At 43.8% G+C, this 18,020-nt stretch overlaps 1 protein-coding gene across 1 annotated transcript in view; it reads right to left on the bottom strand.

Annotated features, from left to right (window-relative positions):
- The window catches only part of LOC138666636 (uncharacterized), a 211,209-nt gene that overhangs the window by 36,643 nt on the left and 156,546 nt on the right, over positions 1-18,020 (bottom strand). The window contains exons 21-24 of the mRNA XM_069754831.1: positions 805-883; positions 496-669; positions 289-412; positions 108-205 (exon numbers count right to left, since the gene is read on the bottom strand). Of these exons, the coding sequence (XP_069610932.1) occupies positions 108-205; positions 289-412; positions 496-669; positions 805-883 (475 nt within the window). The remainder of the gene's footprint in view (positions 1-107; positions 206-288; positions 413-495; positions 670-804; positions 884-18,020) is intronic.

Below are 18,020 nucleotides of genomic sequence, written 5' to 3'. Positions count from 1 at the left end.
TAAGGGTCTAATTCATATACAAATTTCTTAGATTAAAACATATTACAGATTAATTACATATTATTAATACAAATTAATACATTTTCCATTCAGTTCTCTCCATCTACCTGATGATCCTGAAGCTCATAGGGATCTTCTTCTTTAGAGTCCTGTGGGAGAAGTGGACTGGGTGATCTCTCTGGTGTTGTCCTCTTACTGGATAGAACTGGAGGAAACACATACAGGGACTGAATTCATTCTTTACATATAGATAATTATAGGCCGTGTGTATTTAGTCCTGTCTATTACCTGGTGATGTGAGGGGCTCAGGATCCTCCATCATAATGTCCTTGTACAGATCTTTGTGTCCTTCTAAATACTCCCACTCCTCCATGGAGAAATGGACGGTGATGTCCTGATACCTTATAGGAACCTGACACATACAATGATACCGTCATCCCCCCGATCCCTTCATAGCATTACTGTATAATGTCCCAGCATTCCCAGCAGTGTCACCTCTCCAGTCAGCAGCTCAATCATCTTGTAGGTAAGTTCTAGGATCTTCTGGTCATTGATGTCCTCATGTATCAGGGGGTGAGGTGGAGGCCCCGTGATTGGGCTCAGGGTTCTTCCCCATCCCTCAGACACAGGGTCCTGACAGCACTCACCAGAGGTCTTCTTCACTACTGTGTAATCCTGGTTATGGAGAGACACATTAATAAATCTCACTACAGACATTTCCAGAGTCCTCACCTCTCCAGTTCTGTCCATCTGTTATTTCCATAGATGAGAATGATGTAATGTGACGTCATCAGAATCTCTCACCTCTCCAGTAAGCCGGAAGAGGATCTCTAGGGTGAGGTGTAATATCCTCTCCGCCATCTTGTCCCTGTCGATATCCATCCTTGTTGGTCAATCAGGAAAATTCTTTTATATAGAAGATCCCCACTGAGAGGATGTGATATTGTAGACAGTGGCACCTGAATGGGGAGAAGATGACGATGTAACAGTATTAGAGCACTATCAGGGCTGGATTCGGACTAAAAATCAGCCCTGGCACACAGATACCACCAGCCCACACACCTCCCCACTCCTACATGACAAATAATGTTAACACCACTCCCTTTAAAGAGGTTGTCCACAACTTTCAATCAGCATGTTTTCCTCCTTAAAAATAACAACACATATACTCACATCTGGCGCCATTCCAGCGCTGTCGGCACTCGCTCTCCTGGGGCTCATATGACATTATGTCAAGTGAGCCCATTGGCCTCTCTCCCCGCCTTTGGAAGAATCAATAATCATGAGGAAGCCAGAACTGCAGCAGGCTGCTAAATGCCTCATGATTACTGATTTGTACGAAGGGGAGAGGCCAGTGAATGAAGAGCGAGAGAGTTCGAATGACATCTGGAGATGAATACGTTAACTTTCTTCTCGGTCTTCTCCTCCTCTCTGGCAGGGAAATAATGGTGCACTTAACACTTAGCCACACTAAGGGTGCACCAAAATGCCCTCATTTGCATTTGAAGTAAAAGTGACTTTCTCAGGCACTGTACCACTATTGGGCTGGTAAGATTTTTAATAGGGGATCAGTCCCTGTATAACAAGGGTAATATGCATTTTGGGGGTGGTATACCCCCTTTAAATATATAAACCACACCATCACCACAAGTTGAACAGTACATGTGAGACACGCGTTTGTGCCATTGGAGACGTTTATGACAAATTGAAAGAATATGACATATATTGTCTATCCGATAAATGCAGGTCCCACTGTTGAATGGAAAGATTGGGGACCCAGTAGTGACTTGCAGAAAAAGAGAGGTGGCTACACATGTGTGACTCGCTCCATTCATTTCTTATCGTAACCTAGCAGGACCTGTATGTATCAAACATAGATGATATATTCCCATCAATATGCCATAAATGTCCCAGATGGGCCATCCCTTTAATTAGGACAGATATCCCTCACTAAAAGTACAAGCGTATAAGTATACACCAACATAACCCATTCTACCCCATAACGTCTCCTCCTGTTGCTTAGATAACAGGTCTGTGCAGGCAGTCCCTCTAGTCTATACTGATCAGACAGTTCCTGGGAGAAGGAGCAAGGACCTTTCTGTTCTCCTCACTTGTCTTTGTTTGTACTGTGGCATTCCTCTGTTATTCCTCCTAGAAATATATGAAAAAAACTGACGAATAGCTGCTACCATTTGTTAGTCCCTACTAGTGATAAGCGAATTTGTTCAGAAACCGATTGCCAAACAAAAGTTTGGCACGAATATGCCAATTCGGATTACTGATCGGAAGCACGAGTAATATTTTATAAAATCTGAAAAATCGGTAACATTTGGTAAAAAGTGCGGGAAAATATTTGCGTTGCCTTAAAAGTATTTTCATCACTTTGGCTAAGATAATGGTTGTGTTTCATGAGGGTTTGGCATATGCTTGATGAGGGGAGGAGGTTTGCAGAGCTCAGAGGAGCAGCGTGCTTGTAAGCTGTAAGCAAACAAATTTCCCTAACTTTATGTGTACACATTGCGGCTATTAAATCAATCAGGGCACAATGTCCTAATACAATGGCTTGTGTAATTGGCAGCTGAAATCACATGTCCTTCTCCATATAAATAGTGGACATCTTGTTTTAGCACCATTTTGACACTGTAACAGCGCAGAGAGGCTGCTCCTGAAGCTGGCACTGTTAGCAGCAAGATTTTAGCTGGTTAGCTAGGCAGTTGTTCATCAGTTAGGTAGTGTAGCTAGCTACTGTCCAGTGTGGCTGTGAAATCGATTTTCCAGCATTTTTTTTTTTTGCCATTACTGAGGTCCACAGACAAAGCCAGCAGGGCACATGTCCTACAAGCGTTTTGTTCACTGCTTCAATTGTGCTTCATGCACGAGTATAGCATTCTAAAACTTATTTTTTTCACTTGCTAAATGTAACATAGTAACATAGTAACATAGTTAGTAAGGCCGAAAAAAGACATTTGTCCATCCAGTTCAGCCTATATTCCATCATAATAAATACCCAGATCTACGTCCATCTACAGAACCTAATAATTGTATGATACAATATTGTTCTGCTCCAGGAAGACATCCAGGCCTCTCTTGAACCCCTCGACTGAGTTCGCCATCACCACCTCCTCAGGCAAGCAATTCCAGATTCTCACTGCCCTAACAGTAAAGAATCCTCTTCTATGTTGGTGGAAAAACCTTCTCTTCTCCAGACGCAAAGAATGCCCCCTTGTGCCCGTCACCTTCCTTGGTATAAACAGATCCTCAGCGAGATATTTGTATTGTCCCCTTATATACTTATACATGGTTATTAGATCGCCCCTCAGTCGTCTTTTTTCTAGACTAAATAATCCTAATTTCGCTAATCTATCTGGGTATTGTAGTTCTCCCATCCCCTTTATTAATTTTGTTGCCCTCCTTTGTACTCTCTCTAGTTCCATTATATCCTTCCTGAGCACCGGTGCCCAAAACTGGACACAGTACTCCATGTGCGGTCTAACTAGGGATTTGTACAGAGGCAGTATAATGCTCTCATCATGTGTATCCAGACCTCTTTTAATGCACCCCATGATCCTGTTTGCCTTGGCAGCTGCTGCCTGGCACTGGCTGCTCCAGGTAAGTTTATCATTAACTAGGATCCCCAAGTCCTTCTCCCTGTCAGATTTACCCAGTGGTTTCCCGTTCAGTGTGTAATGGTGATATTGATTCCCTCTTCCCATGTGTATAACCTTACATTTATCATTGTTAAACCTCATCTGCCACCTTTCAGCCCAAGTTTCCAACTTATCCAGATCCATCTGTAGCAGAATACTATCTTCTCTTGTATTAACTGCTTTACATAGTTTTGTATCATCTGCAAATATCGATATTTTACTGTGTAAACCTTCTACCAGATCATTAATGAATATGTTGAAGAGAACAGGTCCCAATACTGACCCCTGCGGTACCCCACTGGTCACAGCGACCCAGTTAGAGACTATACCATTTATAACCACCCTCTGCTTTCTATCACTAAGCCAGTTACTAACCCATTTACACACATTTTCCCCCAGACCAAGCATTCTCATTTTGTGTACCAACCTCTTGTGCGGCACGGTATCAAACGCTTTGGAAAAATCGAGATATACCACGTCCAATGACTCACCGTGGTCCAGTCTATAGCTTACCTCTTCATAAAAACTGATTAGATTGGTTTGACAGGAGCGATTTCTCATAAACCCATGCTGATATGGAGTTAAACAGTTATTCTCATTGAGATAATCCAGAATAACATCCCTCAGAAACCCTTCAAATATTTTACCAACAATAGAGGTTAGACTTACTGGCCTATAATTTCCAGGTTCACTTTTAGAGCCCTTTTTGAATATTGGCACCACATTTGCTATGCGCCAGTCCTGCGGAACAGACCCTGTCGCTATAGAGTCACTAAAAATAAGAAATAATGGTTTATCTATTACATTACTTAGTTCTCTTAGTACTCGTGGGTGTATGCCATCCGGACCCGGAGATTTATCTATTTTAATCTTATTTAGCCGGTTTCGCACCTCTTCTTGGGTTAGATTGGTGACCCTTAATATAGGGTTTTCATTGTTTCTTGGGATTTCATCTAGCATTTCATTTTCCACCGTGAATACCGTGGAGAAGAAGGTGTTTAATATGTTAGCTTTTTCCTCGTCATCTACAACCATTCTTTCCTCACTATTTTTTAAGGGGCCTACATTTTCAGTTTTTATTCTTTTACTATTGAGATAGTTGAAGAACAGTTTGGGATTAGTTTTACTCTCCTTAGCAATGTGCTTCTCTGTTTCCTTTTTGGCAGCTTTAATTAGTTTTTTAGATAAAGTATTTTTCTCCCTATAGTTTTTTAGAGCTTCAATGGTGCCATCCTGCTTTAGTAGTGCAAATGCTTTCTTTTTACTGTTAATTGCCTGTCTTACTTCTTTGTTTAGCCACATTGGGTTTTTCCTATTTCTAGTCCTTTTATTCCCACAAGGTATAAACCGCTTACACTGCCTATTTAGGATGTTCTTAAACATTTCCCATTTATTATCTGTATTCTCATTTCTGAGGATATTGTCCCAGTCTACCAGATTAAGGGCATCTCTAAGCTGTTCAAACTTTGCCTTCCTAAAGTTCAGTGTTTTTGTGACTCCCTGACAAGTCCCCCTAGTGAAAGACAGGTGAAACTGTACAATATTGTGGTCGCTATTTCCTAGATGCCCGACCACCTGCAGATTTGTTATTCTGTCAGGTCTATTAGATAGTATTAGGTCTAAAAGTGCTGCTCCTCTGGTTGGATTCTGCACCAATTGTGAAAGATAATTTTTCTTGGTTATTAGCAGAAACCTGTTGCCTTTATGGGTTTCACAGGTTTCTGTTTCCCAGTTAATATCCGGGTAGTTAAAGTCCCCCATAACCAGGACCTCATTATGGGTTGCAGCTTCATCTATCTGCTTTAGAAGTAGACTTTCCATGCTTTCTGTTATATTTGGGGGTTTGTAACAGACCCCAATGAGAATTTTGTTACCATTTTTCCCTCCATGAATTTCAACCCATATGGACTCGACATCCTCATTCCCTTCGCTAATATCCTCCCTTAAAGTGGACTTTAGACAAGACTTTACATAGAGACAAACCCCTCCTCCTCTCCGATTTTTACGATCCTTTCTAAACAGACTGTAACCCTGTAAGTTAACTGCCCAGTCATAGCTTTCATCTAACCATGTCTCGGTTATTCCCACTATGTCAAAGTTACCTGTAGATATTTCTGCTTCTAGTTCTTCCATCTTGTTTGTCAGGCTTCTGGCGTTTGCGAGCATGCAGTTTAGAGGATTTTGTTTTGTTCCAATCTCCTCACTGTGGATTGTTTTAGAAATGTTCTTACCTCCCTTCTGAGTATGTTTTCCTGGGTCGTCTTTGTTCGAGTCTAATGTTTTTCTTCCCGTCCCCTCTTCTTCCCGTCCCCTGTGAAACAGCATAACATATTACACTTTGTCATTTAGTGCTGTGGTGACATTGTTCCGTGATTTAAGCTGTTGTGCATGAAAGAAATATTTTTGGGGGGCAGTTGCTAGCGTGATTCACCATGCCATATCTCACCTTGTTATTTAGTGGTGGTGAAATTGCACAGTGTGCATAGCTCATGCACATTAAAAAATATATATAATTTTTTTCTGTTGCTGAATGTGATACAGCTCGCAGTATTCCACATTGTCATTTTGTGGTGGTGGTGGTGGTATGAAAGTGTCTGCAGACCTAGCACACATAAAAAATAATATGATATTTCTGTTGCAAAACGTGATACAACCCGCCGTCTCACACGTTGTAATTTTGTTGGGTTGAAATTAAGCTGTCTGCAGGCCTCACACACATAACAAAAAAAAATTCTGTTGCTAAACGTGAAACAGGCCGCTATATCCCACATTGCAATTTTGTGGCGGATAAATTGCTGTGTGTGCAGAGCTCTTGCACATGGTAAAAAACAACATTTTGGGGGTTTTACAAACGTGATACAGCAGGTTAAATCCAAATTTGAAATTATTTGTAGCATATCTTCTCATTTATACAGGTGTCACCACACTAAAAAATAATTCTTCTGATACTAATGTCGTACAGTAGGGGATATCTCACTTTCAAATTGTTTGCAGCATCTAGTGTGTTAGAGAGGCCTGTTCCACAGGACCCAAGAAATTCTTCTGTTACTAATGTCATACAGTAGGGGACATATCATTTTCAAATTGTTTGCAGCATATCTTGTCATACAGACCTCATCCACACTCAAACAATTCTTTTTTCTGTGACTAACGCGATTCAGTACGCTATATTTCACCTTGTAATTTCCTGCCACTGAAATTCAGCTGTTTGCAAAGCTGGTGCAGAGTTTAAAATCTAATTTTTTGTTGCTAATAATGTGCTCCTACCACACTATCTGTGCAACATGACTTTGAAAAAGTGAGGCCGTGGTGGAAGGGGGGAATTAGGATTGATATTCAAGGTGTACGTTGGGTAGGTGGTAATATTTGTGAAAGCACTAGTGAACCAACATCACGTCCTATGCAAAGACATCTGACAACTTCTGTTACAGTACGGGCTACTCCACTACCTTTCTTTGGCAGACGCACAGTGGTACGCCTTGTAGATGAGGCCCAGAAAGAGCATGCGCTCGAGTTGATGGCAAGCGCAGCTTCAAGTGGCCTCTCCTCCTCTTCCTCCACCTCAAACCCAGTACAGTCCACAGATTTGGCACCCAAATTACTTTTGCTTCCCCCAGCATCCCAAATCTCCAACCGTGCAACTGACTGTATGGAACCATAGATGGGCGAGTCTGAAGAGCTGTTCAAACATTCTATGCCATGGTCATCAGAAGTGTACTCAAAAGATTCACAGAGTCAAGAAGAGGAAATCTGCACCAACGCCCAACATTTTTTTAGCTTGGATCCGGGCCATGAAAAGTAGGGTCCAATCAGCATTTTGACCCTCGTAATCAGACGTTAACCCCTGGGGGAAGGTGATCCTGATGAGACTCATATCTGAGTCTCCCGCGGACTGTGCTGTGCTGTCAGGGCAGGAAGAGGAGAAGGGCGACTCCAAAGGCGAGGAATCTGATAAAACGAAGGATGATGATGAGGTGGTAGATCCCAGTTGGCATGAACATAAAAGGCACACAGCTGAGCAGGTCATTTGAGGAGGAAGAGAAGGTGCCCTATGTCGCAGACATGTAGTGATGCAGCCACGACGAGCAATGCATCCTCAGCCACAACTGTGCCTGTGACTAGCAGCATCCGTGGGTCTGCAGCTTGCAGGGGTGGCAAGGGTTGCCTAGCCTGGGCATTTTTGACACTGCAAAGGAAAAGCCAAGTCACTTAATCTATCAACTTTGAAAAAAAAACTGAGTAGAGGTAAAAAGTGCGATAATTTGACTACTACATGTATGAACCTTCACATGCGCAATCAACATGTATTACTCTGAAAATTCCACTGTGCTAAAATGTGGACCTCAACAACCATCAGACACCCCATCAGTCGCATCTGCTGCTTCTTCCTCCTCCTCTATTATAGTGCCAACTATTGAGATGGAGGTCTTCCACCGTAGAACCTCGGGTTCTTTACCCTCTCCAGTCACGCTGACTGAGAGCCCACTGTCAGCTGTAACGCAAGCGGACATGCCTGCAGTTTTTGACTGATTTCAGTGAACGATCACACCACAACTTTCTCAATCCACAGCAACATCTCCACCTGCACCTCTCTCACGGTCCAGCAGTTTGTCTGGTTCACCGTACACCGCCCTCTCTCAGCACTGCAGCCAGTCCACGGTACCGCAGTTGTGGTCACATAAAACATAGCTTTGTCATGTGCAGGAGTGTTAAAATTGCTATGCCTTGGAGATCACAGTCATACAGCTCAAGACTTGTGGATAGCACTCCAGGCTGAGTTTGATCAATGGCTGTATCCACTGAACCTGCGTCCAGGGAAGGCCGTGTCCGATAACTGTGTGAACCTGGTGGCGGCCCTACGGCAAGGTAAGTTCAAACACGTGTTTGCATGGTTCACGTCCTCAACCTGGTGGTACAAAGTTTTTCCGCCACTATCCTGGCCTGAGCAATGAGTCCTAATGTAGTATGTAATGTCATATAGCCTGGGCCAACGCAGTACAGACGAGGCGTATATCACGTTTACAGAGTGGGCACAGATTAAGGACATCTACACCCTTCTGCACAGTTTCGAAATGGCCACTAAAGTGGTTAGCGCTGACGTCATCATCAGCATCACTATTTCGGTCATCTATATGTTGGAGCAGACTTTGAATAGCCTGCGGGAGGATATAGTGGTCCCAGAAGAAGAGGAGGAAGCAGAGGAGGATGCAGAAGAGATAACATTGTCTCAAAGTTCCAGACTGTTGTCACACAGCCGAGTGCCAAGGGAGGGTGGATTACTGTGATCGAGGGGGGCTAGTGATAACAGGCAAACTGTTAGTGAAGGTGCAAGATCCGAGGAACAAATAGAGGAGGAAGAGGTGATGGGCAATCAACTGTCAGGAGATGAAGAGGATAATTCTCCTGCTGGTGGTATCTTGAAGGATAAGCGCAACCAGCTGTCCCCTGAAAGTGTAGACCGCCTAACTAACTTTTATCAAGATGAACAAGTCATGGATCTCCATACACTTTTGCACCCCAATCGCAGACTGTACAGACTAGGCGATATTTCATTTTTTTAGTATGCTGCATTAATGTCGCGTTTCTGCACAATATCTTTAGTGTGGCTTCTGTGCCTGCTGCTGCTGCAGATGTTAATACAAATTTGTGGAAATGTGAACAGTCATGGTTGGTCTACATCTGCTAGGTTGGCTGTAGTGGAAGACGTGTCAGTCTCAATTATACTACTTTTACTCTAGTGAAATTTATGCCACTTCGGTGATGTCAGGCACTCATTTTTTTATGTGAAAACTCTTGATTGGGTTTCCATTTGCTGGATTTGGCAAAGTGGAAGACCTGTCGGTCCCTATTACACTATTTTTACTGTCCTGAAATTGATGCCACTTCTGTGGTGTAAGGTCCTCATTTGTTTAAATGTAAACACTCCTGATTAGGTGTCCATCTGCTGGATTGGGTGTAGTGGAAGACCTGTCTGTCCCTATTATACTATTTCTACTGTGGTGAAATTGATGCCACTTTGGTGGTGTCTGATACTAATTTTTGAAAATGTGCAGACTCCTGTTTGAATCTCCTTCATGTGTATTGCCTGTAGCAGTAGGCCTCCGAGACCGCCAGGGAGGGCCGGGTTTAGACAAAATGGGGCCCTGGGAAAAATTCAAAGTGGGGCCCCCAATCCTGAAATATCAGTGTGTCGTCCATGTGCCATCTATGTTTTTTCCAGTATGGATACTGGAGATGAAATTACAAAGCTTCTCACATACTTTCCATGTTAAACACAGATGGCACATGTACGGCACACATATGGCATACGGACAGCATGTTTACACGGACCCTAGACTTGTATTGGCCCTTGTCATCTGTGCTCCTGGGAAAACACAGATATGAATGCAGCACCATAGGTTAAATAGGGCACACGTGGCATCCGTGAAGAACATGATGCACGGTTGTGTGAAGGGGGCCATACAGTCACATAATAGAAAACATTAGCAGAATTACGGTCTTTTTCTATATCTTACCTCACAAACAGCAGAATAAAAAGCAATAAAAAGAAGTCCTACATGTCCCCCAAACTACTCTGCTAAATCACCTCTGGCTCCGAGGCCGATGGTTCGGGGTCCCTGATGGTTATTTTTCACTTTGCCGCTATAATATAAGGTGCAGCCACACCACCCCTGCAGACCAGTGATAAGACTGGCAGAGACCCCCCTAGAGCCACAAGTCCACTGCAGCCCAGTGCTGAGACTGGCAGTGGCCCAGGGAGCATCGTTGCTGGAGCCGCGGGGGATTTATTATTTCATGCTAATTATTTTTACATTATTAGAAAACCCCTGTAGTGTCTGTTCACACGCACCATTTTTGCTGCGAATTTATCTACAGTGTTGGCAGAAAATATTCACCTTTTCGCAGCCTTTTCACTTGCATTTTTGTGTTCCATTCATTTGAATAGGGAAAAAAATGCTGCAGAAATGCTGAAAGACGACAGCAATAGATTTATTAAAAAAAAGGGTCTTCTGGCCGGTGTCCATGTCTGGCTGCAGCACTGGGACAGTGCAGAATAGTATAGTAGACTGCACTATTCCATCCAATAGTATATTAAGCCCTGTTCACACTGTGCTTCTGCAGTGTGTCCGGGGGCTCTGCCTGAATCACCTTAAAATAGGATTCACATAAATCCCAGATGGGGCCACAGACTGCACTGACACCAGCAGAGGTCAAATGAATTTGGTTTCTTTCTGAAATTGACTGATTTATTTTCTTCTGGTATTTGCACGATCAGGAATTGGCAGCGCTTTGGACGCAGCACATGTCCGCTGCCGGCTATTCAACGTAAGCGACTCCTCTGTGATCACTGAACCATGTGGATTCACTGCGTCCAATACAGTGTACTGGTGATATTTATCTTGCGTCTCCGCAAGAGAAATAGACATGCCGCTGTTTGAAAAGACGCGCCGCATGTCTGTCTCCACGGGTGAGCTGCGGGCGTCTGTGCACGCATAGTGAGCATGGGATTTCTTGAAATCCCATACACTATGCTGTAACATCTGGACGCTGCACAAGTACGCATCGATTACTGATCGTGGGCACATACCACTTTTCTGTGGCTGTTGGAACACATGGAGAGGTTTAGAAAAAAAAACATCATCTGTGGAATTCATGTGAACTCCATTGCTGTCATTGCAATCTATGGTTTTTGGAGATGGAAATTTCATTCTCCAGCAGGACCAATACACGGTTTAAAAATAACAGTATCACTGTGCTTGATTGGCCAGCAAACTCGCCTGACCTTAACCTCATAGAGAATCTATGGGGTATTGTGAAGAGGAAGATGAGAGACACCAAACCCAACAATGCAGACGAGCTGAAGGCTGCTATCAAAGCAACCTGGGCTTCCATAACACCTCAGTGCCACAGGCTGATCGCCTCCATGCCACGCCGCATTGAGGCAGTAATTCATGCAAAAGGAGTCACGACCAAGTATTAAGTGCATTTACTGAACATAAATCAACATTTCGGATTTTAAAATAATTTTTCAAGCTGGTGTTATAAAGTATTCTAATTTACTGAGATGATGACTCTTGGGTTTACATTGGCTGTAAGCCATAATCATCAACAACAGAAAAAAAACACTTGAAATAGATCACTGTTTGTAATGACTATATAAATTATGAGTTTCACTTTTTTGTATTGAAGAACTTAAATAAATTAACTTTTTGATGATATTCTAATTTTGTGAGAAGCACTTGTATATACAGTATATACAGTACTGACTAAAAGTTTGAACACACCTTCGTATTTAAAGATTTTTCTGTATTTTCATGACTATGAAAATTGTAAATTCACACTGAAGGCATCAAAACTATGAATTAACACATGTGGAATTATATCCTTAACAAAAAAGTGTGAAACAACTGAAAATATGTCTTATATTCTAGGTTCTTCAAAGTAGCCACCTTTTGCTTTGATGACTGCTTTGCACACTCTTGGCATTCTCTTGATGAGCTTCAAGAGGCAGTCACCGGAAATGGTTTTCACTTCACAGGTGTGCCCTGTCAAGTTTAATACGTGGGATTTCTTGTCTTATAAATGGGGTTGGGACCATCAGTTGTGTTGAGCAGAAGTCTGGTGGATACACAGCTGATAGTCCTACTGAATAGACTATTAGAATTTGTATTATGGCAAGAAAAAAGCAGCTAAGTAAAGAAAAACGAGTGGCCATCATTACTTTAAGAAATGAAGGTCAGTTAGTCCGAAAAATTGGAAAAACTTTGAAAGTGTCCCCAATTGCAGTTGCAAAAACCATCAAGCGCTACAAAGAAACTGGCTCACATGAGGACCGCCGCAGAAAAGGAAGACCAAGAGACACCTCTGCTTCTGAGGATAAGTTTATCCGAGTCAGCAGCCTCAGAAATCGCAGGTTAACAGCAGCTCAGATTAGAGACCAGGTCAATGCCACACAGAGCTCTAGCAGCAGACACATCTCTACAACAACTGTTAAGAGGAGACTTTGTGCAGCAGGCCTTCATGGTAAAATAGCTGCTAGGAAACCACTGCTAAGGACATGCAACAAGTAGAAGAGACTTGTTTGGGCTAAAGAACACAAGGAAAGGACATTAGACCAGTGGAAATCTGTGCTTTGGTCTGATGACTCCAAATTTGAGATCTTTGGTTCCAACCACCGTGTCTTTGTGTGATGCAGAAAAGGTGAACGGATGGACTCTACATGCCTGGTTACCACCGTGAAGCATGGAGGAGGAGGTGTGATGGTGTGGGGGTGCTTTGCTGGTGACACTGTTGGGGATTTATTCAAAATTGAAGGCATACTGAACCCACATGGCTACCACAGCATCTTGCAGTGGCATGCTATTCCATCCGTTTTGTGTTTAGTTGGACCATCATTTATTTTTCAACAGGACAATAACCCCAAACACACCTCCAGGCTGTGTAAGGGCTATTTGACTAAGAAGGAGAGTGATGGGGTGGTACGCCAGGTGAACTGGCCTCCACAGTCACCAGACCTGAACTCAATCGAGATGGTTTGGGGTGAGCTGGACCGCAAAGTGAAGGCGAAAGGGCCAACAAGTGCTAAGCATCTCTGGGAAATCCTTCAAGATCGTTGGAAGACCATTTCCGGTAACTACCATTTGAAGCTCATCAAGAGAATGCCAAGAGTGTGCAAATCAGTCATCAAAGCAAAAAGGTAGCTACTTTGAAGAACCTAGAATATAAGACATATTTTCAGTTGTTTCACACTTTTTTGTTAAGTATATAATTCCACATGTGTTGTTAATTCATAATTTTGATGCCTTCAGTGTGAATTTACAATTTTCATAGTCATGAAAATATTAAATGAGAAGGTGTGTCCAAACTTTTGGTCTGTTCTGTATATATATGTTTGATAATTTTGTATTTTAGTATTAGCTTTATAAGGGTTATTCATTAAAGCTATAATGCAGGGCGTGGTCTGATATAGAGGAGTCTTTGTGTTAAGTTTTCTTTGTTACAGAAGGCACAGGAAACTGGGTTGAATCGGTTTCAAGAAATTCGGTAGAATCCAAATTAAAATATTTTCTTTCTCAGGAAATGTACTAAGCCATGCCCTTTTTTTCTGTGGGTGTAATAAAATACTTGTTGCTTGGAATCTAAGGGCAGACAAGAATTGTACACTGTTCATATAGTAACCTCGGGCACACATTAAGTAGAGAAGTCAGGTTGCAATTGAAAAAAGGTTATTTCATCAAATTCAAATCCGGGATTTCACAGCCAAGGATAAACAGAAGAGAATTTTTTAGCAGAATCGAACATCCCAACGTTTCAGCTTAACCCTGCTGTTGTCTTCTGTCTGGGGAGACCGATTTTGAACTTTGGTATTTTTTGGGGTGTTCAAGATGCGGTTCTGAAACTTGTGGTTGATTGACTTAAATGAGGATGGGTTGGTCGACCACGGGTTTCAGAGCCGCATCTTGAATATTTTAAAGAATATTGAAGTTCAAGGTCAGTCGTTTTTGACCGAAGACAACAGCAGGATTAATTAGCCTTTATCAAGGGTGCATTCTGCATAGTTGAAGACACAAACATGCGGCTTGTCCCAGGTGAATAGTCCACTCGCTCGGGTGACCTCCGAGTATTTATTACTGATCAGAGATTTAGTTTTCATCACGGCAGCTGAATGATTTACAGCTACTAGCCTGCTTGATTACATGTGGGGATTGCCTAGCAACCAGGCAACCCCCACATGTACTCAGCCTTGCTAGTAGCTGTAAATCATTTAGCTGCCGTGATGAAAACTAAATCTCCGAGCAGTCATGAATACTCGGAGGTCACCCGAGCAACGAATTTACTCGCTCATCACTAATCTTAAACCCAACTCATCACTGATCCTTTATAAAGTGAATTGACCGTGGTCACGACTGCGTGGACTATTAGGTCCATTGCTAGAATCACCATAAGGCCAAGTTCACTTGGTCAATATTTGATATCAGTGCAGTTTCATTCCATTGCTTTTCGCGTTTCCATGTGCAAATGAGAATAATTATCCCTCTACATTGTGACATCCCTGTAGTTATTTGTAGACAGCTATTAAGTCTCCTCTTAGCCTTCTTTTTTGCAAGCTAAACATTCCCAGATCCTTTAAACGTTCCTCATAGGACATACGTTGAAGTCAGCTTACCATCCTGTTAGATCTTCTTTGAACTTGCTCCAGTTTTTCAATGTCTTTTTTAACATGCAGTGCCCAGAACTGGGCACAGTATTCCAGATGAGGTCTGACCAAGGAGTAGTGTTGTCCTTTTTTGCTGCTGCATCACACTGTTGATTGTTGTGCAGTCTGTGATCTATTAGCATACTCAAGTCTTTTTCACACATGCTGTTGCTCAGTTCTATACCTCCCATTCTGTAGATGTAATTTTTGTGTTTCTTGCTCAGATGTAGAATCTTGCATTTCTACCTGTTAAATACCATTCTATTAATTGCCGTCCATTATATAAACTAATCTACATCCTTCTGAATCCTGTTTCTTCTCCTAGTGTTAAATATCCTTCCTAGCTTTGCATCATCTGCAAATTTGATTAGTTTACCTTCAGTTCTCTTATCTAGATCACTTATAAAAATGAAAAACACTCGAGCCAGGACAGAGCCTTGTGGTACCCCACTTGCAACACTTTTTCAATTGGATGTGCAACCATTTATTACCACTCTTTGAGTGCAATCACCGAGCCAGTTATGATTCCACCTAACCATAGATGATTTTTTCAAAAAGGATAGTACGAGATACTTTATCAAATGCTTTGCTGAAGTTGAGATATACTCTACCGCATTTCCCTGATCCATCCAGTCAGTGATTCCATCATAGAAGGAAATTAGATTAACTTAGGAGTTTTTTTTGCACATAAACTATTAAGTGAAGATCACTAGCTTGATGTGAACATCACTTAATTTCTGAGCCCAACATCCACAAAATTAAAAGGTCATCTCAAATGGCAACTGGCATGAGCAATTATCAATAGAAGCATCTCAGCCCAGCACTTTTGGTACTCCTGCCAACTGAATCTAGCCCATAGTCTCTGCTGCATGAACACTATCATTTTGAGACCACATTAGTATTTTCCCAGTGTGAATCGCTGTTCTGACAATGATATCCTCTTCAGAGCAAACTCTGCAGTCAGGAACATTAGAAGCTGCTAATTAGTGCATGATACAGGAGACCGGCTTGTCAAATCTGGGCCATGGGCTTTGTGGAGTGACCGTCCTAATCTCTTAGAACATGGAGTTGTCCACTGATTTCTTTATTTACCTACCATAAAGGTAAGTAGATAGATAACCTCAGATTCCACACAGAATGCAAAACTCACTGATATAAAATGGTACACTCACTCACACCAGACCAGCCCACCGGTCATCTGCCCGATAAGGCAGATTGACAGTCCGGGCTTGAGCACTATTGACTCTCTGGTGATGTATATATGTAGAAGCTTTATATGTGTATATAAAATACAGTAATATATTAGGGACCGACCTGTACAGAGGGGAGAGGACGCAGTCCTCATGGACTTCCAATCTTCAGGATTATAAATCATAAATTGCAGGAAATCTCCAGTAACGAAGCTGCGACTGAAGGTTTTAGTGAGATAATTCTCATCTAATAACTGATCTGTTCCCTCAGGTCTGTCAGCTGCTTCTCATGATAGAAACAAAGATCTACTTGTGGGCACAGGACCTGTGATGAGGTCACAGGAGGGGAGGAGTCAGGGGTCACATGATCTGGGGCCTCAGTGTATGCAGGACGCTGCTGTGCTGGTTGTCATGGTGCTGGATGAGGGGAAGTTCGTGTGTGGGGTCAGGAGGGGTTTACAGGGTGGATGTAGCAGAGCCGTCTGTGTACGAGGTGTACGGAGAGGAGCCGTGTGTGTACGAGGTGTACGGAGCGGAGCCGCATGTGTATGAGGTGTACGGAGTGGAGCCGTGTGTACGAGGTGTACGGAGCGGAGCCATGTGTGTACGAGGTGTACGGAGCGGAGCCGTGTGTGTACAAGGTGTACGGAGCGGAGCTGTGTGTGTATGAGGTGTACGGAGTGGAGCCGTGTGTACGAGGTGTACGGAGCGGAGCCATGTGTGTACGAGGTGTACGGAGAGGAGCCGTGTGTGTACGGAGCGGAGCCGCATGTGTATGAGGTGTACGGAGTGGAGCCGTGTGTACGAGGTGTACGGAGCGGAGCCATGTGTGTACGAGGTGTACGGAGCGGAGCCGTGTGTGTACAAGGTGTACGGAGCGGAGCTGTGTGTGTATGACGTGTAAGGAGCGGAGCCACGTGTGTACGAGGTGTACGGAGCGGAGCCGTGTGTGTACGAGGTGTACGGAGCGGAGCTGTGTGTGTACGAGGTGTACGGAGCGGAGCCATGTGTGTACGAGGTGTACGGAGCGGAGCCGTGTGTGTACAAGGTGTACGGAGCGGAGCTGTGTGTGTATGAGGTGTACGGAGTGGAGCCGTGTGTACGAGGTGTACGGAGCGGAGCCATGTGTGTACGAGGTGTACGGAGAGGAGCCGTGTGTGTACGGAGCGGAGCCGCATGTGTATGAGGTGTACGGAGTGGAGCCGTGTGTACGAGGTGTACGGAGTGGAGCCGTGTGTACGAGGTGTACGGAGCGGAGCCATGTGTGTACGAGGTGTACGGAGCGGAGCCGTGTGTGTACAAGGTGTACGGAGCGGAGCTGTGTGTGTATGACGTGTAAGGAGCGGAGCCACGTGTGTACGAGGTGTACGGAGCGGAGCCGTGTGTGTACGAGGTGTACGGAGCGGAGCTGTGTGTGTACGAGGTGTACGGAGCGGAGCCGCGTGTGTACGAGGTGTGCGGAGCCGTGTGTGTACGAGGTGTACGGAGCGGAGCCGCGTGTGTACGAGGTGTGCGGAGCCGTGTGTACGAGGTGTACGGAGCAGAGCCGTGTGTGTACGAGGTGTACGGAGCGGAGCCGTGTGTGTACGAGGTGTACGGAGCGGAGCTGTGTGTGTACGAGGTGTACGGAGCGGAGCCATGTGTGTACGAGGTGTACGGAGTGGAGCCGTGTGTGTATGGGGTGTACGGAGCAGAGCTGTGTGTGTATGACGTGTAAGGAGCGGAGCCACGTGTGTACGAGGTGTACGGAGCGGAGCCGTGTGTGTACAAGGTGTACGGAGCGGAGCTGTGTGTGTATGACGTGTAAGGAGCGGAGCCACGTGTGTGCGAGGTGTACGGAGCGGAGCCGTGTGTGTACAAGGTGTACAGAGAGGAGCTGTGTGTGTACGAGGTGTGTGGAGCGGAGCAGTGTGTGTACGGAGCAGAGCCGTATGTATTATCTATATGTGTAGTTAAAGCAATGAAGTGTAATTAGATATAACTTCA

Source organism: Ranitomeya imitator, chromosome 2 (assembly GCF_032444005.1).
Source record: "Ranitomeya imitator isolate aRanImi1 chromosome 2, aRanImi1.pri, whole genome shotgun sequence".
In the NCBI taxonomy this organism is placed as follows: Eukaryota; Metazoa; Chordata; class Amphibia; order Anura; family Dendrobatidae; genus Ranitomeya; species Ranitomeya imitator.
This window is presented reverse-complemented; position numbering and strand designations above follow the sequence as displayed.